The sequence below is a fragment of the Halichondria panicea genome, chromosome 15 (genome assembly GCF_963675165.1).
Source record: "Halichondria panicea chromosome 15, odHalPani1.1, whole genome shotgun sequence".
In the NCBI taxonomy this organism is placed as follows: Eukaryota; Metazoa; Porifera; class Demospongiae; order Suberitida; family Halichondriidae; genus Halichondria; species Halichondria panicea.
In genome coordinates this window covers 1,853,403-1,875,834 of record NC_087391.1, presented here as the reverse complement: position 1 = coordinate 1,875,834, position 22,432 = coordinate 1,853,403, and the positions used below count along the sequence as shown (strand labels likewise).

General features: G+C 41.9%; 4 protein-coding genes and 1 non-coding gene across 6 annotated transcripts; 3 read left to right on the top strand and 2 right to left on the bottom strand.

Moving 5' to 3' along the window:
- Nucleotides 1-92: 92 nt before the first annotated feature.
- On the bottom strand, nt 93-9,718 carry LOC135348818 (stress-induced-phosphoprotein 1-like). Of its 2 annotated transcripts, none has more exons than XM_064547176.1 (14): nt 9,585-9,718; nt 9,320-9,529; nt 8,853-8,991; nt 8,362-8,571; nt 8,013-8,191; nt 7,685-7,811; nt 7,274-7,376; nt 4,808-4,928; nt 3,728-3,824; nt 3,056-3,180; nt 2,875-2,911; nt 993-1,096; nt 730-887; nt 93-315 (listed from the first exon to the last, which is right to left on the bottom strand). In XM_064547176.1, the coding sequence occupies exons 1-14, from the start codon at nt 9,618-9,620 to the stop codon at nt 243-245; spliced, it is 1,719 nt and encodes a 572-aa protein (XP_064403246.1). In that variant the 5' UTR covers nt 9,621-9,718; the 3' UTR covers nt 93-242. The 2 variants fall into 2 exon arrangements, with proteins under 2 accessions (XP_064403246.1, XP_064403247.1); XM_064547177.1 differs by having other exon boundaries at nt 8,013-8,155.
- On the top strand, nt 9,687-18,442 carry LOC135348893 (DNA repair protein XRCC3-like). Its single transcript, XM_064547272.1, has 7 exons — nt 9,687-9,818; nt 9,902-10,084; nt 10,294-10,461; nt 10,671-10,807; nt 17,477-17,689; nt 17,859-17,993; nt 18,190-18,442. The coding sequence occupies exons 1-7, from the start codon at nt 9,713-9,715 to the stop codon at nt 18,310-18,312; spliced, it is 1,065 nt and encodes a 354-aa protein (XP_064403342.1). The 5' UTR covers nt 9,687-9,712; the 3' UTR covers nt 18,313-18,442.
- LOC135348843 (uncharacterized) lies at nt 10,820-17,469 on the top strand. The gene has a single exon (XM_064547199.1). The coding sequence runs from the start codon at nt 14,095-14,097 to the stop codon at nt 15,652-15,654; it is 1,560 nt and encodes a 519-aa protein (XP_064403269.1). The 5' UTR covers nt 10,820-14,094; the 3' UTR covers nt 15,655-17,469.
- On the top strand, nt 17,749-17,822 carry Trnan-guu (transfer RNA asparagine (anticodon GUU)). Its single transcript has one exon. It is a non-coding gene; the product is annotated as a tRNA-Asn (tRNA).
- LOC135348793 (uncharacterized) lies at nt 18,443-22,430 on the bottom strand. Its single transcript, XM_064547136.1, has 7 exons — nt 20,983-22,430; nt 20,403-20,527; nt 20,005-20,113; nt 19,878-19,919; nt 19,441-19,582; nt 19,183-19,251; nt 18,443-18,991 (listed from the first exon to the last, which is right to left on the bottom strand). The coding sequence occupies exons 1-7, from the start codon at nt 22,336-22,338 to the stop codon at nt 18,603-18,605; spliced, it is 2,232 nt and encodes a 743-aa protein (XP_064403206.1). The 5' UTR covers nt 22,339-22,430; the 3' UTR covers nt 18,443-18,602.
- Nucleotides 22,431-22,432: the final 2 nt, after the last annotated feature.

Here is a 22,432-nt window from a genome sequence, read left to right as displayed (position 1 = left end):
AGGTTACACAATAATGTCGACTCTAGAAATAGATTGAAATGTATATACCCCACTGCTAAATATAGAGAGCACTACCTAATTATATGAAACAGTTGAGATGGAAAATTCATATTTATTTTTATACATGTAGCAACTATTTAAATAATGACACACATCAATTAACAGCACAGCTGGGTAAAGAAAGTTCAATCAGCAGAAAAGATAATTATAACACACAACTAGGTGGCAATAAAATTGTCTCGTCAGCGCAAACTGATAAATCCGGACTCAATTAATTTCTGTATCTTTGCTGAAATGGTCGGATCCAGGAGATGCCTGCAAAGGAAAAATGCAAGCGATGCAACACTAATACACGCCTACAGACAGTCAACGCAAAACAAAGCTGCCCCAGTGTTGAAGAGGGAATTGACATAATTACTGCATGCCACAAGAAATACTCAAGATTGATTGGAACACATACTTGTAAGTACAATTGCACACACAAACACTAAATGACCAGTAAATGATGTATTATTGTACGTACTTCTCAAGCTGCACATATATGATGCATGTACATGTCGCTATATACTGTCAACCAGATTGGGACCACACATTATCAAGGGACTTGCAAATGGAATGCTCACTATGAGACATACGAGTGCAATAACGGTGAATTTGCAGTTTGGAATGGGACGTTATTAGCTGCTCAGAGTGTGAATAATCTAGTCATCGAAACACAGCTGTACTCACTCTCTCAGTGCCTCAGGGTTTTTCTGCATTTGTTGCAACACCATCTGCATGGCAGGGTCTCGCAAGATGGCCTCTACCTCAGGGTCCTGTAGAGCAGCCTTACGTCTAGACTCTGGGTCGTCCTGAGCGCTGCACTTCTGTAGCCCCGTTCTGGCTTCCTGAAAAGAGTGGTGAAAGGGTTATTATTGGTGCATTATGTAAGGGTTAACCACGCATTCACAAAATAGGGGTTAAGGAAACTACTGCTTCGTGTATAATCTTACGGCATGGTTTGGGTCAAGCTCCAGAGCACGTTGGAAAGCTTGCATAGCCTTCACTGTGTCCCTCATTGCAAGCAGCGCATACCCCTTCCTGATATGACCTTTCACTGTGTGTGTGTGTGTGTGTGTGTGTGTGTGTGTGTGTGTGTGTGTGTGTGTGTGTGTGTGAGGTCTAATTGTACACCTCTTCATTTTCCTGTAGGAATTGTAGAAGTTCTGTTTACCAAACCGTTGTGGAGTTCTTGGAACTTTATTCGACTAAATCACATCCTAGCAACACAAGTTTGATACCGCTACGCCGCCTGACTTCTACACTGTATAGGTAATTAGTAATTATCCCAATTACTGCTAAAGGCCTCCCACACGTATCATATTACATGCAGTTCATAATAATATAAATATTGGACGACACACTCCATAGCAACCGCAACGACCAACAGAAGCTTTAAACGATAATTCCACCAATGTGACGTTACGGCGCTAAGCGCTGGATATTAGAACATCTTCCATTACAATAAGAACTATATGTATCTCACGTACTGTGATTACCTGTCACACAATCATCACTAGAAAATCAGAGGATAATTATTATTTATGTCTCAATTCTAAATCTGAGACAAAAAGTCACAAAATATTTAACAAAAGTACACGTATGATCATGACTATCAAATTCTCTAAGCAAGCTTAGCTAGTTTTTAGTTGTACAAGTAGACAAACAAAATAATTATGAGAATTTGCTTATTGCAGGTTATTCTTAATTGATACAAAATTGAAATTGAAATTGTTTGATAAGCAATGCTTGGAAAAGTTGATGTCTTTCTTCGAGGGTAACTAGTTAAGATAACGAACCAGTACCTCCCCCCTCAGTATGGCAGACACTAGGGCAGACAATCTTAGTGGGAGAGGGTTGAACGCAAATATAGCATTAACGGTTGGGTAAACGAGACAGAGCTTGGACTAGAAATTCAATTACCGAAACCTTGAGGGACTTCATACGTATTAGCAGTATTAAGAGCTGGCTTTGAAGTTTGGTGCAATATATACAAGCAAGCCCTATCACAAAATCAACAAAAATAATTATTGAGGAAGCATAGATTACATAAAACAGGCCACATGCACGCTCACTACGATCAACAACAACACTACAAATGCACATACAAATGTAAAGTTAACATGTACAGAGATCACACATTTACATTACACACAGATGTACATGTATTAGCTCCTACAATTAGTATTAGTTATTGCCCAGCACGAGTGCAACATGCCATATTGCACTGGAGCAACATAATGCCCTCGGTATTAGCTCCTACAATTAAGTACTGAAAGGATGAGTTTTGTCTGAGCGTGACTTTGTTGTTAGACACAAACCAATTTGCCACCTGCACACACACACACACACACAGCTCTTACTACACCCATTTCTAGACGACAGGTTTCAAGACTACAAACGTTTGGACTACTGGCTTTAGGCATGTATTTTGACTACTCGAGTCTTTCTGCGTATAAACATTACACATTTTTACTACACCCACTTCCTATACATGGCTGCACGAACGTTCAGGTATAACATTTTTACTTTTATCCACATCGATAGAAATCTGCTATTGGTCTCATAGGTGTACGTAACCTTAGTGTCTCCTTTAGAGGTGTAACTAAATGTACACATGTAACCCCTCCCCCCCCAACAATGTATCTCGTTCAAACAAGGTCCTACCGTCAAGTCTATACACAATATTCTAACTACATAATGTAGATACAGTAAATAAGGCTTCCTAAAATTAATTATACAATTGTACAAAACCAACCACTTCGTGTAAAATCGCAAGCAATGACTCGAGCATTAATGGTGAGGGCATGTACACGGATGAATGACACGACTTACCGAAGTTAGGGTCCAGACGAATACACTCCTCACAGTCCTACAAGGGAGCACATGACAGTCACATGACTACTAACTACTATTGGCAACCGTAAATACATGTACCTGTATCTACACGTACGGTATCCACCACTACAGGGATACTATCGTGATACTTACCAAAACACACACACCAATGACATACCTTTAACGCCAGAGAAAACTCGAGAAGCTTCTGAAAACAGCCGGCTCGGTTGCTATAGATAATGGGGTTCTCAGGGTCTCTCTTTATAGCCTCGTTGTAGTGCTTCATGGCGCTGGGGTAGTCAGCTGTAGGACACAGTTCATATAATTATGTACGTTGTACAATACGTAGCATATAATACATAGCTTTAAGCATTTAGAAGCCTTGTTAATAGTTAGATATCCAATAAATATGTAATTTCCTGTGTACATTGCAAAGTTAACTACGCTAAAAATGTATCAATTTCACGTACACTGGACATGTATGTTGTGTGGAAGCATGCAATTACCAGCACCTCATATACACAGTGTACACTGGACATGTATGTTGTGTGGAAGCATGCAATTACCAGCACCTCATATACACAGTGTACACTGGACATGTATGTTGTGTGGAAGCATGCAATTACCAGCACCTCATATACACAGTGTACATGTGACATGTATGTTGTGTGGAAGCATGCAATTACCAGCACCTCATATACACAGTGTACACTGGACATGTATGTTGTGTGGAAGCATGCAATTACCAGCACCTCATATACACAGTGTACATGTGACATGTATGTTGTGTGGAAGCATGCAATTACCAGCACCTCAATACACAGTGTACATACCTGCAAAGCTAGTATACCTTTCTTAAAGAAGTTGTTTCCCTTCTCCTTCTCTTGCAGTGCCAGCTCGGGGTCAATGTACGCCTTCCTCTGAGCTTCCTTGATTCTTTTCTGTGCCTGTGAGAGAACGTTTGAATGGAATAATAATTAATTGCAACCAGCTGTGTCCTGTTTCACAAGAATTCAGACGGTACATTAATCGTCAATTGCATTTCCTCCAGCCGCTCACGTGCATAACATTTTCTGAAGGAAATCTGTAAACAAACACTCTTGATCTACTACAATGTATATCAACATATCAACACATGCACACCACCGTGGTTAGGGGGCGCGGTTAACTGGACTAATTAGTTAGCAATACTGTGTATACTGTGTATCAACACATGCACACCACCATGGTTAGGGGGGCGCGCGTTAACTGCAGTTAGCAAATGCACACTGTGTGTTGTGTGGCATGGCACTATAGCATTCTCAAGCAAATAATGTAGTCTCAGTATGGCAAGGTCCCACATACATGTATATAATAGTTAGACACTGTTTATAAGGAAGTTTCTACATGATTTAGAAGCCCAAAGGGCTTGGTTGTAGTATCCCGAACGCAGTGAGGGTTCTACTAGCCCTGAGGACTTCTAAATAATAGTTAGACACTGTTTAGGAAGTTTTCTACATAATTTAGAAGCCCAAAGGGCTGGTTGTAGTATCCCGAACGCAGTGAGGGTTCTACTAGCCCTGAGGACTTATAAATCATGTGGAAACTTCCTAAACAGTGTCTAAGCATTTTAGATCATAGCAACCATGAGTATTTAGCCAATCAGATTTGAATGTTCTTATCTAATCTTTGCTACATGATTTTCTAAGTGAAGTACATGATTTTCTAAGTTTGATAGAACACTTCCTTTAGCCAATCAAATTGCAGTATTAATGGCAAACATGCTCTAATGTATAATGTATATATACGATAAACTTGACATTTTGTGTTTGTATATATTCCTCGCATATGTAGCTAATTAGGACCACACCCACCTCACTCTTCTTCATGTAGCTAATTAGGACCACACCCACCTCACTCTTCTCATGTAGCTAATTAGGACCACACCCACCTCACTCTTCTTCTTGACAACGTCTGGGCTCCTGTGCTCGGCCAGGGAGTGGTCATAGAACTTGATGGACTCCTCCAGCTTCCCCTGTTTGAAGTGAACATTCCCGATACGAGCCAGAGCTCTGCAATACAGAAGAACCAATAAACATACAAAGTAACATGTGACTCTTGATGACCATGCATTGCACATCATTTAAAGGTGTAAGTACGCACACAATGCACATGTACAAATACTGCAATAAACTATGTCATCCACATTCATTTCAAATCCCTCTAATTCTTTAATCTATGTTTGTACTGACTTCCACCCATGGCCGTTAACATACTAGAGAAGCTTAGAGCAATACTTATGTCAGCTACTCCTCAGACTTGACTTATTACATACTATTTAGCTGCCACAATAATTGTAAATTTCCCTCTGCTCTAAACCTAAATAGTGATGTTCTTATCGAGCTGTACGTTACTCTCGTTATTAACAAGAGTTCATTAATCAGAAGTCTACATAATACTGAATGTACGTACCTACATGTAAATGTATTTGGGAACAATTTTGGCTGATGATCTCACAGGAAATAAATAAGTGTTGTTGTTTGCTTACTGTGTTCTAGTTCCTCTTATAATGAATGTAGATTGTTTAGTAACTAAAGTAGGATGTGCCTGTACAGGAACTGCTACCTCGCTCCATTACGTACCTTGCTTGAGGATGAGGATACAATACATGTAAATGCCAGGCAACTATTACAGCATGATTTCAGCATTAGCAAAAAAAACCTAAATAATAGTTAGACACTGTTTTGGAGGTGTCTATGGGATTTAGAAGCCCAAAGGCACTGATTTAGTATCCCGAGCGTAGCGAGGGTACTAAAGTGGCTGAGGGCTTCTAAATCACATGGACACCGACAAAACAGTGTCTAACTCATTTAGATACTAGTGCGCATGTGCAAACTGCTTGACTACAATACAATTACTTGACAACGGAATACTAGGTATACTAAGTAAATTTGCAGGTATACTAAGTCCCATAGTATACCTGCTCTGAGGCACTTTTCCCATGTACTTCCCATGTAGATCTTATCAACTAGTGTCTAATGTATTACGGTTTGCCGGTAGCCCACCCTATCAACAGTGGGAGTTTCCAAGGTCACCGCAAAAATATGCAACATTATCCGGCTGTGTTTAGGCCTCCTCCGTAATTTACATGTATATAATGTTCATAATCTTGTTTCGACATTCCTCCCTTTCTTTACGTAGCCAAAACACCGCCACAGTGGCAGCAGATATAATAGTAGTAATTTATGTAAACATGTGTAAACAAGACGTTCTGTGTACCCCAGATATAGTTTAGCGACACCGAGTTATCGATGAAACTGGAATTTCAAATCTGTCAATAATTATACCTGACGCTGGGGCTGCCCATTACTACTTTTCCGTTTCTAGTATTCGAGGTGTGGTTAGCATCCCTTTGATCTCATCAGCGTTCGCGTTTTAATTAGTGGAAACGGCGTTTACTCCGCTACTCTGCTATGAGAGACGACGATTCAGGCAAGTATTGTCAGTTTTACTAGTGCCTCGTGCTGTTATTGGGAGACATTTCGAGGTAAGCCGCCTGTTACAGCTGTTGTTGTCTTGATTCATGATGTACTTTTAACAGCCATAGTATTAGCGTAAATGCAGCAGGAAAGTTTTATTAGCACTACATCTCCTTTTCTACTTATTAGACATGGACTGGTAATATAATAACTAGAGCACTGAAGTGGTAACCCTCGGCTGTTTATCTGAATACAATCAATAAATAATAGTAGTATGTATGAAGCTTGGAAGCTTGCTAAGTAGCAAGTACCATGAACATTGAAATTCTACCCTTTTTTGTTTTTAATTGTTCCTGGTACAGGATCACTTCAGCTGTAAATATGTACCTCGAAAAAAGGACGCATGCAGCTAGCTAGAGGCCAACGTGCAAGTTCAAGCTTCGTAGGTTTTGCTCGCGACAATGAAGCTTTAGCAGCAAAATCTGCCACTAATAACTTGTTGTGTGAATTAAGGTCAGAGCTATGGCATCCAGGTGAGTAGACTCAAAATACACAAACAAACAAACTAACTGACTACTATATCCGCTGGCTGCGGCACAGCCTCAGGTAATTAGCTGGATTAGGGTTGGCTGGCAGAAAAAGGCCCCCTCTGGACACAAGAGAGTTATTTGGGGCTTTGGGGTTCCTCTATATAAACCATCAATACAGCATCTCTAACAACGCTACCCGTCTTTACAGACACTACTGTACTGGTTTTAGTTTTGCTAGTTATAATCATTTATTCTTCGTGTAGAACACAGCCTCGATTAAACACTGCAGGGTAACCAATCCCTCTCTTTCCTGTATCTATGGTACAAGGCAAGGGAGGCTAATGCACACAAAATAATACTAAACATAACTATAATGGCATTCCCGCTCCCCCCTCCTCCTTGACGTACTTTGAGATGACTTTGTAGTCTGCCCTAGCGTCCCTCCCCTTCTCCACCACCTCCTCACACGTCTTGATGCACAGCTCCCACTCCTCCTGCTCAAAGTACACGGCTACAGGGGCAAACCAAATTATAAAAAGTGTAAAAGGTCTGAGAAATGTGTGAACGATATACACGTACAATGTCAAATTGTACCTCTGGCCAAGGAGCACGCAAAATAATGATTGGATGTGCCTTTTTCAAATTTAAGAGCTAACATAAAAAGTGTTGTGTATACACTTAAATTCTGGAATTAAACTATCTAGACCTGAGTTATCAGCAATAAGATGAACGAGAACCCCTCCCCTGAGTGCTTTTGCATTGGTAGAGCCTACATGCATAGGTAGGTATAGGCACACTCTGACCATAACTACATCTGACCTGCTTTGTTGGTGAGGAAGGTGAAGTTGGTGGGGTCCAGCTCAATAGCACGGTCGTAGTGAGCCAGTGCAGTGACAAAGTCCTTCTTCTTGTATGCTGCATTGCCCTTCTCCTTCTCTCCGAGTGCCTTTAGAGTGTGTGGTTCGAAAATATCGTACGGCAAGTCAACTCAGTTATGCTCAGACTACACATGTGGATCAAGCATTCGCGTGACGTCAAGATAATATATACAGTTTTAACATCCAGCCCGATAGTAGGAACCACAATTTCTAGTTGGCTGCTGTTAGCGCTACTGATAGAGAGTTGGGCAAGTCCACCACCAACTCACCTCATCTTTAGTGTCCTTTGCCTTTGCATCAGTGGATGTGACATTACCAGTGCCACTAGTTTTACTTTTTGTTTCCTCCTTTTTCTCGTCTCCTGAGTTCTCATCATCCTCACGTTTGGCGCAAAATGGGTCAGGCGGTAGTTCTGAACAGGTGGTGCGTGTGTGTGTGAGGTCTGTGACTGTGTGTGTGTGTGTGTGTGGAGGGGTGCGTGCGTTTAGGGGTGTGTACCAGAAAAGCACTGATACAGTACTAGCTTTAAGTGACGAAAAACTGCCAACAAAACTCTAAACTCTAAACATACTTCTGATTTTGAGCCGCTAACACACTGTTGCAACCAGACACACTCACCAGCAGCTTTTTTGAGGTCTATCTCCAGGAGGACCGCTAGAGCCTCCATCACTCGGTGGTCTTGCATGTTGGACATGAGGTTCTTGGGATCCTTTCCCAACTCTATCAGCTTCCTCTTGAACTCTGGGTCCTGGAGAAAGGCCCGCGTCTTCTCATTGGCCATCAGCCTCCGCTCAATATCCGGGCCAGAAAAAGGATTGGAAAAGTCACCTATCAGGACAGGGGAGGGAGAGGGAAATCAGATGATATACTAAATGCTAAACTGACACCAAGTAGAGATTATAACTACAGCATGCTGGTGGTTTCGCTCCATCAAGTTCTAAATGCGGTAAGGGTCTTCAAATTGATAAACCAAATATTGAATGTGAAAGTGATTTGGAATGGATCATCAAGCTCACGCCTCGACTTAGAAATAAATACCACCAAATTGCTCCGTAGCTGTAACAATTTTACTGCTGCACTCGACAGATAAATCACAAGTATCCACATACGCTGATCCTGCTGTAATTTGTTGAGTGCTGCCTTAGCGTCCTGGTTGTTGGGGTCCAGTCTCAGTCCCTCGCTATAAGCCTCTTCTGCTTTGTCTGGTTGTTCCATGCTTATCAGAGCAGCACCTTTCCGAGAGTAACCCTGTGTATAGGAGTGAGTGTGTGTAGCAATCTTAGGGGTCTTGGGAAAGTGGGGTACACTGCTGGGGATTACAAACTATTCATCAGAGATCTGCCCCAAAAGTTTAGCTACATGTATTTCTCAATCCTGAAACAAAATTATAATTATGGGGTAAATAGTAGTGGTTGGTCAAGGCCTATGAGGTGGTTAGTACCGACCAGTGTGGGCAGATCCTTCTATGCTATGTGAGGGTACAATGGGTGACTGTGGGAATGTTAGCGTGTAATGTGTTGTGTGTATGGATATGCAACATGTATCAGTTCCCGTGGCAATCATTCATACAAATCACCTTGGCCCAGTCTGGCTTTATCTTTATGGTAGCGTTGGCGTCTTCCAAAGCTTCGTTGTATTTCTCCTGTTTCATGTACGCTGCACTTCGGTTGCTATAGAGGACATGGTTACTAGGGTCTTTTTGAATGGCTTGAGTGTACAGCTGGATTGCCTCCTCCAACTGTCCCCGCTTCATTGCATCATTTCCCTTCTTCTTCAGCTCCTCAGCCTATAAATAATAAAACTTCATATCAAGTATACAAGAATAATGTACAGTAGTTTACCTGAGCAGGATCTATTGTGTCCATTGGTTCAGACATGTCTTCAAGCTGTCACACAACAAGTTCCCAGGTAGATTTTTCTAGAACATTCCACGAGGTGTTCCAGGCCCTCACGTGAAAGGCCGGCTCTGATGTGGTGGGAAATACAAAGGATGAAATGCACATCCAACAACACACAAGAAAAGCCTATCTCTTTGTTGAACGTTCACCCAAGAATCATCTCTGCATTTCATAAAGGTGAGTATAAACTGTGGGAGCTGGTCTGAGAAGCTTACAACTGAACACTCATTATTAATTAATTTCCCCTCATGCATCTCCAGCTGGCCTCCACAAACTGACTTCTGTGCTTACTCTGTCGGCTGGTGACTTGCGACGAAGGACTGGACTGTCTCGGTTAGACGTACAGGGAGCTCTGGAGGCTGCTTCCAAGGCCGCGTTTCCCCAATATGCCGTAGATACAACTGTACTCAAGATGTACGAGAACAAAGACAGTAAAGCTCCAGGTAGTAATTAAATTCCTTACTTCCAAGCCTTATACTTATCCTAACACACACACACACACACATACATAGGTGAATGGCATTCACACGCACGCACTCTAGCTCTTTGTATATACAGGCATACACTGTACCATTCAAGTTTTCAAATGTGATGATCTTTACCTGAAGTGAAAGCTTTCTCTGACTGGCCACACACACACGTGTACACACAGTCCATCTGAGCACTGGTTGTCCCCGTCTCAACTCCTTCCTTGGTGGTGGACTGCTAGTGTCTGCTCTCAACGAAGTGGCAGGTACCAGTGCTGCTGGCAAGACTCAGTTCTGTCTGCAGCTGTGTCTCACTGTACAGTTGCCTAGAGACCAAGGAGGTCTAGATGGAGGTGGGTAATATCTTCAGACATACATGTGTTTAGACAATGGTCACATGGCAGTGACATCTTCGATAAATGACGCTCATAATAAGTATGTACCTCTCTACAAGGACAATAGCTGTCATCATAATAATCTTCCACAGAACATAACTATGTAACCTTAAAATTATCCAACAATACAACAGGAGTTAATGATGCCGTATGCTTTACTGTTTCAGGAGCTGTGTATGTTTGCACTGAAGATGCATTCCCCCATAAGAGGCTACAACAGATGGTTGAAGCCTTTGCCAAGAAGAGCGGGAGAGCACCTCTGGAGATCTCAGACAAGATATTTGTGGAGCATGCTGTTACCATAGTAAGGATAGCTCTCCTAAAACTAACCAATTCTGGATGGTGCACCATATGCGTGTCCTATCACTGTTGGGTACATATCCATTACTTTTCAGGGAAAATGTAATGGCAGTGACTTAATTGCGTTTTCTTGGGCAATAATTGATAACACCTATTAAATTTAAGATAAACTCTGAAATATCCATTAAAAATCATATGCATTTCACAGCGCGATAGACCAGCTGAAAATTTTACACACCCATGAAAAGCAGATGAAAAACTACAGAATCATTGCTTTTTCGTGGGAAATTCATGTATACATGCATACATAAGATTGAAATATCCATGAAAATTCCATACATGTTGAAGTGAGTCAAAATTTAAATATATATGTATGCCTATAATAGATATATCTATTATAGGCATACATATATATGCATAGTTTAGGCATATACTGCATACCAGAGGCGGATCCAGGAAAAAGGAAAGGGGGATTCCAAACGTGAAAATCTCTCTCAGCCAGGGGAAGTCCCATAATAGGCTTGCGTAGGAAACAGTCAACTAGCTAGCCTAGGCTAACTATTGACTTTGAACACTCTTTTGGCAGTTGATACATCATAACTTTACAATAGAGCTCTACAAAAAGCTAGCTGGTAGCTGTAGTAAAGCCATAATAGCTAGACTGAAAGGGGATCTCCCCCTCGATCCGCCACTGCATACACACCATCGATATCTGTAATGGCAATACAATAAAACGTCGATTATCTGGCAGGGAAAATTTATCTATGTCGGGGCCACTGATCTACATTCAACTAATAACAAACAGGTGCGCAAATAACAGCTTTTATCATGGAGAGAGGCCTTTTGCGGATGCGTAGACGACTACATGCCCTACATTGCACTGCTGTTTTACCACCAATTATGTGGATGGATTAAGGTGTGGTTTATCCATTCGCGGTATAAGCTGCATATAAAGAAACAAGGAAGGAGTTTCTCAAAGTTGGATTTTTCTGAAAATAGCCTGTTGACCTCGGAGCACCATGCATGCATGTAAGTGAGTAGGAGGAGTGATAAATGCTGTGCAAGTAGAGTAGAGTAGTCACCTCCTTTGAGTTGTGTGAAAGTCTGCAGTTAGTTACCCAGATTTGTAGTTTTTTTGTACAAAGATCAAAGGAAAAACTATAATATTATGCTAACAAATGCATAGACTAGGATCTTACAACTGTAGTAACCACAGACTGTGCTCTATTATTCTGTGGTTGGCATTTTTGATAGTTAGAGCACCACTGGGAGTTAGAGCCCAGTTGGTGGTCAAAATAATTGATTTTTAAGCCATAGAATTTTATAGCTACACTGCTCCATGGTTGCAATAGAGTACAGCAAAGTGATTCTATAAGCTTCTAGCAATGCTATCTTGCTAACAAAGGCTTTATTCTCGAGTAAAGGCTAGTTTTGCTTACCAGTACGTTGAAGGCCATTGCAGTCTCTCCAGAATCAGGAATAACAAAATCTTTTTGTAGAAGGTTGCTATTCTACTTAGTAGTTAGCTCTATACTAGAGCCGATAGCTATTGGTAGCTGCAAGAAGCTAAAAACTACAAACCAGTTAATGCACTGTTTTACGCTCGTGCCCTATGGATATTATTGGCCTTGCGGAAGTTCTTAAAGCATCATGCAGCACTCGGCTTCGCCTCGAGCTACATGAGCTTCTCAAACTTCCGCTGGGCCAATAATATCCATAGAGCACTCACAACCGTGCATTAACTAGTACGTAGCACTGTAGTACATGTATTTTACTTTACATGAACTTGGCCTTCATTGTTATATTGATTTTGTGATGTGTGGGTGGACTAAAATAACACAGACAGGTTCACTACATTGTGGTTGCAGTGCTCTTGGTCCAGTCTAGACTGGAATCCTACTCCCTTTCTCTTGGAGAAAGGGACTGGCAAGCTGCCCTGTTGAGAGTTGTCCCGTTGGAATGCCATTGGCATAAAATACGTAATGCGTGGGTGATATTACTTTAGCCTCGATAACAGACTGCCAGTGATGTACTGTCTTATACTCCAAGCCGATAATATTTTGTGCAGTTAATACAATGTAGTTAGCGCCTGGGCGGTGGTACATGACTATATATTTGTGACGTTTACATTCTTGTGGGAGCGTTACATTCTTCACGCACTGTGACAACCCTTAACACAGCAGCTTACCAGTCTCTTTCTTCCCAAGAGAGAAGGGGAGTGGTTTCCAGTCTTGGAGTATATAGCCTGCAAAGGTCGCTATACAGTGGTTTACTTTTCCACAAAAAGCACTGCAACCACAATGTAATGATTACCTGTTTGTGTTATTATTTTAGGTCAAAGTAAAGTAAAATAGCATTACAGCAGACTTTCACACAACTCAAAGGATGTACATGTAGTACTCTACTTGCACAGCTCCTATACTCATCGAGGTTAAACAAGCTGTTTCCGGAAAAACCAATTTCGAGCAACTCCTTCTTGGTTCACTATGCATGCAGCAGTACCATAGATTAAAGAGGGAGAGGGATTGGAAACGGAAGTAACATCACGTGACATTTTACATTGAATTTGCAGCATGGCACCAGAGAGCTTTGATGTTAATTCGTGTTACGGTTGCGCAGCACGCGGGAAACAATATTTCATGAATTATGATCACTGCAAGATATTCAGAGCCCCCTAAACGTCATTCTCATGCCCCCTCCCCTAATGGTGAGCATCAGTTGGAAAGAAAAATACATTTTTGACTTTTGTGAAGATAGGTATATACAAAACGTTCTTTTGTCACGCTAGTGCATGTATATAATTATTAGCATTTTGCAGGCCATGGCAATTCCAAGTTAATATCGCTTTTGGCTTTTTACTACAGAAGCCAACCAAAATACTGATTACTGTATAGCGGGAAATGTTTGCTATTTGGCTTCAGCAGAATACTGGTGCGTGGGGGAGTCAGTTTGAGTCAGTTTTAATTTTCACATCTTCGAAAAACGCGAAATTTTGCATCTCATGAAAATTTCCCGCTGTACGGATTATCCTGTATTTACTACATTGTGACGTTGTGGTTGCAGTGCTCTGGAGTAGAGCCTGCAAATTATGGTATGGAAAAAACCATAAACCATTCTCTTTTGGTGCAATGCATGTGTGGTCTAGTTTGTGGTGGAATGTGATGGGGCAAGCAGTTGCATGCCTGGAATGACCTTGCAGTTATAAACTGGTTTCTAAGTAGGTATCTCTTAATCTTATATCAAAGCTTAGTATTCTAGTTGCACACCTGGTTTACTATCCTGTTGTTGAAGATGGCAAGTTCTAGTGGTATCCAAGACACAATTGAAAAGACTGTCATCTCAAATCTCGGTGAAATTGTGAAGACAATCCAGTGTCGATTTTCTTGTGGAGGCTCCCTTCCCCAAGTGGACAATGTAACCGTAATATACTACACCAAGAAGCCAGGAAACTTCCATGCACTAACCTTGCCAGCGGATGTGATGGAGGACAAGAATCTTCCTGAGTTCCTCAAGGCCTGCTCTACTGCTAGTTTTGACATATGCAGTCGTAGTGTCACTGACCCAACTTATAGGGATGCTCTCAAACTAGATCCAGATTGTTTCATTGCTGATTTTGAGTTAGCCAATACAACGATTCTTGGCTCCATTGCTAGCATCATGGCTGTTGGGTCTTCCATCCGAGCAGAGCTGTATAAACTGAATGTCTATTCGATTGGCAGTCATTTTAAGGCTCATGTGGACACACCTCGATCTCCGGAAATGTTTGCAAGCCTGGTAGTGAGTCTCCCCTCCCAGTTTACAGGAGGTGCTCTAGTGACCAGGCACCTGGGACACAGGATGACGTTTGATTGGAGCTCTTCCCCGACAACCACTCAGTGGGCTGCGTTCTATAGCGATGTAGAGTACGAAGTTCTCCCTGTGACCAGCGGCCATTGCTTCACCCTCACCTACAACCTCTACCACACTTTGCCTGCCTGCCATCCAGCATCACTCGACATTGCTACCAGCCCTCTCCACAAAGAGCTTCAGGCTGCTTTGAAAACCCCTCACTTTTTGAGGGGGGGTGGAACTCTCGGATTCTTCTGTCGCTATCGATATGTGGAGTGTGAGAATGATGACTTCCTCATGTTTGGAGACGTCCCTTTCCTTAGAGGAGAAGACATGATCATTTACCGTGTGGCCAAATTACTTAATCTCTCTGTGCAGTTGAAGGCAATTTGTTTAGGAGGCGATGATAATGGTTACACGGATTTCATTGTACCATCGTTTCTACACAAAGTGAATGAATTTCCAGATGAAGAGTCTAATGACGAAGCCAAGCTGGCAGAGGCTTTTGGCCATGTCGTGAATGCTAAGAATGTTCATTGGTGTGTGTGGACGGAGGAGAGGAAGGTGCCATTGCTCTCAACTGTTTACCTTGGCAACAATGCAACTGCCGAAGTGTATTACCAATCCGCTGCTCTGCTAATGGAAGTACCCAAGTTCACCGATGGTCGTGGAGTTCCTGTTGCTTCTGTACAAGCTGTGCTCAGTTGTATCGAACAGGTCAATGAGGAAATCAGCAAAGGTGAAGCTGATGTAGATAAGTTTAACAATGAAATCGAAGAACTTGAAGCTGATATTGGGAATATTGTTGAGAAGATCGTTGAGAAGATTGAAGGCGATAGTGATGAAGTACAAAAATTTAATGATGAGCGAGAAGAATTGAAAAAGCAGGTGTATTTGAAACGCAACCAATTAACGCACATGAAGTCCAATCAGAAGATGGTACAGGATAGGCACCCTAAACTTTTGACAGAGAGAAATGAGCTGATGTTTATGGTCCCACCCTCCAAAAGGGCTAAGAACTGAGCAGTTGTTAATCAACCATATTTTTCTTGCATTTAATCTCTCCTATTACATTTTTTTATGTGATCTCTTACACTTCTCCATGTTTATTTTGGCATTGCGTTTTAGTGTTGTGTTCTTGCTCTGCCTTTTTGCCAATTCATATATGCAATATACAGTGCATGAAGAGAATGTGCATGCATGCATGCGTGCATTCATGTAAAATGTAAATCAGTAGCTGATGGACTGCTTACAGGAATCTTTTATTAAATGTCGATGGTTGCGTACGTAGGTTGAGGTGCAAACCCTCAATGCTCTTCGTTGCTCAGTGTAAGTGTGTACTATATATATATGTTTCCTAGCCTATGATTAATCACAAATGTTTCTCTTTGGCCTCTATACAAGCGTATTTGTACACCTTAGCGCTAGCATACGTGTATACATCCGAATGAAAATTTATCTATCTATCTATCTATCTATACATCATATGCACATGCATGAATGTCATTACATGCACATGTACATGGACAACACACTCAGTACATGCTAGCCTCGTCCCCAGACCGATTTTCTCCTATTAAATAAAATTAGACTGGGGACGAGGCTAGTTCATATTTCCATACAGTTTGACTAGTTCACAGTGTGTAAATTTACCTTATAAAAAGGATTACATTAGACTCGCTGGCCAGTCCTAGGGAAGGGACTAGTCAACTGCCAATCATAGAGATGTTTTAGTATTTTAATTAGTTGTATGACATCATTCATGTGGCTTGTGCAGTTGACCAAAGATCAAATTAATGTGGGTTTTGTCCGTGGTTCATATAGCTCCAGCCCAACTATAACGAAATATGTGGGTGAAATACGTCACATGACATCAAAGAATGGACTTCCTGCCACCTCCTCCCCACCCACTCTCACGTGGAAATTGATCAGTTGATTATTTGTGTTTGAAAATCGAAGACTGGCAGCTACTTGTACTCTGGCATCGTCTAGTCGTTTTGTAGGGGTAACATAATGTGCAAATGGTTCCAAATTCCTTCCTCCGTTCGCTGAGCAGAGAGGGTCTTGAGTTGTTGGATGTGGTCTTCCAACTTGGCCATAAGCTCCGTCTCACGAATATCAAGAACTCGACGAATCTGTTCGCAATTTGCATGAATACTAGCTTCCAAATTCGTCTTTTGTTTAGGTATCTTCCCACATGCATCGGCTGTCCAGATTGACTGGAGCTGTATTGGTGGCCTCTAGCTGTTTCTCAATGGATCCCAGGGAGTCTAGGATCTCTTTCTCGTGGCTCTCAACGGTGTCGGCTATCAGATAGTACTTGTGGTGTTTGTATATACATAAACGATGCGCACATCAACCATACAGAAAACTAGAGGGGGGGAGAAGGGAAATTAGTTATAAGAGGCTAACACATGTGAAAAACACATGTATACCATAAACACACGTTTATAATCAACTCTAGCGATTATGTTTTGTAATGTGCAATGTATTAAGGCTACAACAGCTCACCTTCTAGAGAGTTGAAGAAAGGACAAAGAAGCAGCTACAAAGCTTTGTGGTACCAGGAACAGAAATTCAGTACTCTTATTCGGAAAATCACACATTCTTTAATAATACAGCCCATCTGAGATGTATGTGTTTGTGTGGCACCAATAATCTATGGTGGCAGCACATACCGTACTATTCCACACAATGCCATGGCCATCTAAGTACATGTATACACATGACCTATGTATAGGCATACACAGTGATAGGCATGCATACACACCATCTCCTATAGTGCGTGCACACACACACACACACACACACACACACACACACACACACACACACACACACACAGTCGTCCCTGAGTGTACAGCTGCAATACAAGCTTCCCTCACTGCTGACCCAGCACAACATCAAGCTGGTTGTGGTGGACTCAATGGCAGCACTATTTCGGGTGGAGTTCAGTGAGGCGCAGAGTCCTCAGAGGGCGCAACTGTTGAGAGCATTTGGGGCACAACTTAAGAAGCTCAGCAATGAATTCAGCGCAGCACTTGTGTGTGTAAATCAGGTGAATGCAATGCACTGTACGAGCTTCACAGTGTAAAATAATATGTGGTTTGTCAACAAGCACTTGTGGCGCAATTGGTTAGCGCGTTCGGCTGTTAACCGAAAGGTTGCTGGTTCAAGCCCAGCCAGGTGCGTTTCTTTTATTTTCTGTATATTTACCTGACATGTAGGTGACAGCTGCAATAGACGAAGAGTGTGTGGGTGGAGTGAAGCCAGCTCTGGGACTAGCGTGGGCGGAGCAGGTCACTGTGAGACTCATGATGACCAGAAGTGAGGGGGTGGGAGATGAAACAGAACTGCAACAGGTGAGCAGAGAGAAAAAATTGTGAAAGACAGTTTTTGTAAAAGCTGTTGCAAAACTGTCTTTCACGAACCTACCTGATTTTGAGAGCATGCGCTTAAAATACGCTTATAAAGTATAAAAATCCAAAAATGTTATAGTACAAGTGCTTGTGCACTATACATGTGTGCTGCATTTATAATCCTTCTTCACTGCTCTAGAATGCGACCCTTGTGTTGAGGGACATGGAGGTGCTCTTCGCACCACACCTGCCGAAAGTAACTACCCAGTATTTCATTGACAAGACTGGTGTCCATGGAGATGAACACATCACTTCACCATGAATACACACTGTATAATAATTATTATACTAAAACAAATCATTCTACAGCCCATTTTTTGTACACTTCATGTGTATATATTATACTCTGTATGTTGTATTGTGAATTAACGATGTTCACCAATTTAAATTAATCGTGAACAAAATTAATACATCGATCAGGAAACAACAGAAAATTAATGAGTAGATTCATCTACAGACGGTCACAATAAAAAAAAATTTGCCAAGCAAACAACACCTGCGTAAAAAATTAAATGTACATATATACAGTGACATCATGTTATAATAATAATGCTAAATTGAATACTGATGAGTTTGAACAACCCTATCTGTAGCCAACATAAACGATAGCTCTGGTAGTTGTCCCAGTACAGTTCGAGCTCCAAGGCTCAACTCTCTTCTCTTGCCAGTAAAAGAAGACACTTTGTTAGCGTCAAGTCCCAACTGCTGCAGCTGCAACTCCACTGTGTTCTGTCTCTTCACCAGCCCTGGGGTTGAAGGTTGTGAACTTGTCTTCTCCTTTTCTCCCTCCCCAAACTCTTGCAGTTTTGAGTCCACCCATTTTGATTTGTTGACAACCAGGCTCTCGTTTCGAAGGAGCTCTTGGATTGAGGTTAGCTGTTGGTTATGTGGTTGAGGATTCAGATCAAGACCCATAAGGTCTTCGGCGAGTGTGAAGGAGTCTGTAGGGTTAAAATGGCAACTTATGGTACATACACAATCTGTACATTCAGTGGAACCTCAGACACATATTTTGGGGGGTAATCAATTGTACAGAAATGGGCTGTATTGATTTGAGATCGAGTTAGTACTGGAATTTGACATTAACAGGTTAGAACTTAGAACTACAGTATGGCTCAAAATGAGGGCTTACTTCGACCAGTGGGTGATCCAGGTGTCTCTGGCAGGCTGAGGTCCAACAGGGTGGGCGTGGCCCTATGTCCTGTGTATGTTGAAAATACTAAGCCACATGCATGTATGTACATGTAGTACAGAGAATGTAAAAAAGGCTGAGATCATGCAAGCATACAAATAAAATAGTTACATACACCAAACATGTAAAGTGGGCAAGATGCACTTGCAGTAAGGATGCACACCGACATGTACGTACGCGTACTGTACAGACGCATACCAGAGACTGGTCGGGTGGGTCCCATTATGGGTGGTGAAGAGGTGGAACTTCGTCTGGACTCTTCAACTTCACCCTCGAAACCAAACGACTCCATAAGATCCTCAGCAGCCGTGGTGCCTCCGAGAGGGTCTGCAAACTTGGTCTGTGAATGAATAAACAGCCAAATCGTGCATTGTGAATTGGAGTACAATACTGAGACTGTTAACAAAACATCAAGTGAGATGCTATATACGTAACAATTATAACTGTATTAATTATCATTACATCATTATTAATTTCGAGAGTGTACATACCACACATGCACACAGGGGGGGACCTGTTTGCTTAGGCTTTATGCGCTAAAACAGATTTATGAAGACACTATAAACCCTATAAGTCTGTAATAGGTTACTATGGTTATGCACATAATTATGTACGTACACAGTACATGTACTTACATGGCCTGTCAAAACAGAGAGAGTAGAAGGCCTTGAAATCAGCTGTACAGAAAAAATAAAGACATCATTTGATGCACAATGTACATCGATGCAAAGCATTTCCACACTCGTTTGCATAACACATTACCATTGGGTCCACTTTGAGAGCACTGTAAAAGTTGTCACGGAGACTTGAGCTGTCCCACTTGTAGAGTGGAATTGTAAGGTCTATGCATTGCTGTAGGGACTGCCACACACTGCAGTCATGAACTAGGGTTAACACACATCTATACGTCGTATTCGCTGAGATGATGGAGGGGACTTGGAAGAATTAATGGAGTGGTACTGTACAATATCTAAGCTGACCTGTGTAAAACCTGACTTATGTATAATTGTGAGGTTAACAATGCACTAGTCACAAAAAAATCCCGAGTAATACTACTCTTAGTTATTAGCCTCCTCCACAGAGGCCATTAACAAACAGAGGAAGTGGGCGGGGGCTGAGGCTAACTACATGTATATCAATAAAAAGTACTGTAGTCTTACTCTGGATTCATTTTGTCTTGAGTGTTAGCTCCCAGCAGCTGTGTGAGCAGTTTGGAGGCAGAGGTAAGGTCTTCATTCAGTGTGCCTTCCAGGACAAAACAGGAGACCAAAACACTACCAACATCCTGAGATCAGCGTACAAATACGGGAAAACAGATGTTAGCATACGCACATGGATATACATTGTACGCTGTAAACTGGCTAACATACATTGTACAGCTAAGACTTATATACGTATGTTTTGATGGAGAAAAATAAGAGTAAGGGTATATATCATAAAAGTTTCCAACAACTACACTGTATCCACTAATTGAAGTATGTAACTGATACATAATTATAGTTATGACAAATTAAAGGTAACATGCATGCATGTAACGCACATGTACATGTATACAAATGCACACACTACTCAGTAGCATGGGAAGCAATTTGTCAATAGGGGCAGGGGGGCTCTAGTTTTTGAACGGAAAAACAGTACGGCTATCTACATAGTGCAGCTTGATAAATCATCTCTACTTAATATAGGGAGGCTCCAGCCCCTGGAGCCCCCCCCTTCCTACACCACTGCTACTGAACTCACCGGTTTCCTAGAGGGTGCTGATTTTTTATTGCCTGCTGAAGAGAATCCTCCAAATCCAGTATTGCCACTTGTAGTAAAATTGCCAAAGTCACCATCACTAGAACTGGTCTTGAAATCACCGAATGCATCATCGGAGCTGGTTTTGAAATCACCGAATGCATCATCAGAGCTGGTTTTAAAATCACCAAAACCATCATCCCCTGTTCCACTGGAGAATGCTCCAGAGTCATCAACTGTAGCGTTGCTAGAAGAAACAATCGGTTCAGCAAATGCAGCAAAACTACTTGTAGACTTAGCAGTAGCAAAACTTCCAAAATCATCTTTTTCGGACTGAGTCACTTTGTTGCTTTTTGTTTCACCATTCGCAGTTGAGAAATCATCAAACGAATCATTGTTTGAGCTTATACTTTTCAGAGGCTCCAAGCCAGTGGCATTCTCTTCAAAGGCTGGGAAAGGTGGGATATCAGATTTGCCAAAATTAGCAAAAGAAGTGTCTTCTACGGGAAATGTTTCTGAATTGGTTTGCAAACTACCAAAGGTCACTTTGTTGTCCACTGAAGTTGGAAAGTTAGTCGAGACGGGTGGCTCAAAGGATGCAAAGTTAGTGAAGTCCATAGTGGAGCTCTCAGCAGATGTATTGGCGACTAAACCAGAAGTCGACTCAGTGATGGTATTCAAGGTACTAAAATCACCAAATATCTTTTCATTTCCAGGTAGGGCTGCTTCTTGGTCTGCCTTTAATACACTCTCGATTGTGCCAAGCACAGTTTCAGCTTGAGGAACCGTTGGATCGAGGGTCACTTCAGTTGTATCAGTTGCAATAGTGGTCTCAAAGCAGCCTGCACCAGACTCTGCGATATCGATAGGAAGAGGAGGAGGAATGCTGAAGGAGCCAAAGTCAGCAGCCCAATCTGAGTCAATCGGGGGTGGGCTGAAATTAGCAACAGGCTGTACAATATTCGGGTGTGAGGTCACATTTCCAGCAGTGGTAACTGGTACCTTAACAGGGGGGATGTTAAACGGGTTTTCACTTTCAGTATCTGGTGAAAAGTCGTCAAATGAGAGGCTCTCAGGTAGAGGGGGTATGTCGAACGGGACGCCTCCGGCTAAGTGGATGTTGGCCGCGGGTGGACTCAGTGGGGGCGGAATATCAAAGTTGATATCAAAGTGCGCAAAGCTGGTAACACCACCACCATCAATCTGTGAAGTAGTATTGTCAATAGGGAGATGGAAATCATTGTTCAACATTGTCTCATTGTTCTGGACTGCTGTGTTGATTGGATCGCCTTCAAACAGGGCTGGTGGTTTGCTTGGAGCCTGGCTGAATCCAGTGAAGTCGCCAAAATCATCATCCATGTCTGCTAACGTATGCTAGCCAACTTAAGTGTGTACGTGTCTTTCTTTCTTGAGATCAGATCAGACGGATAGCCACGCCCATTTTACTGATCTA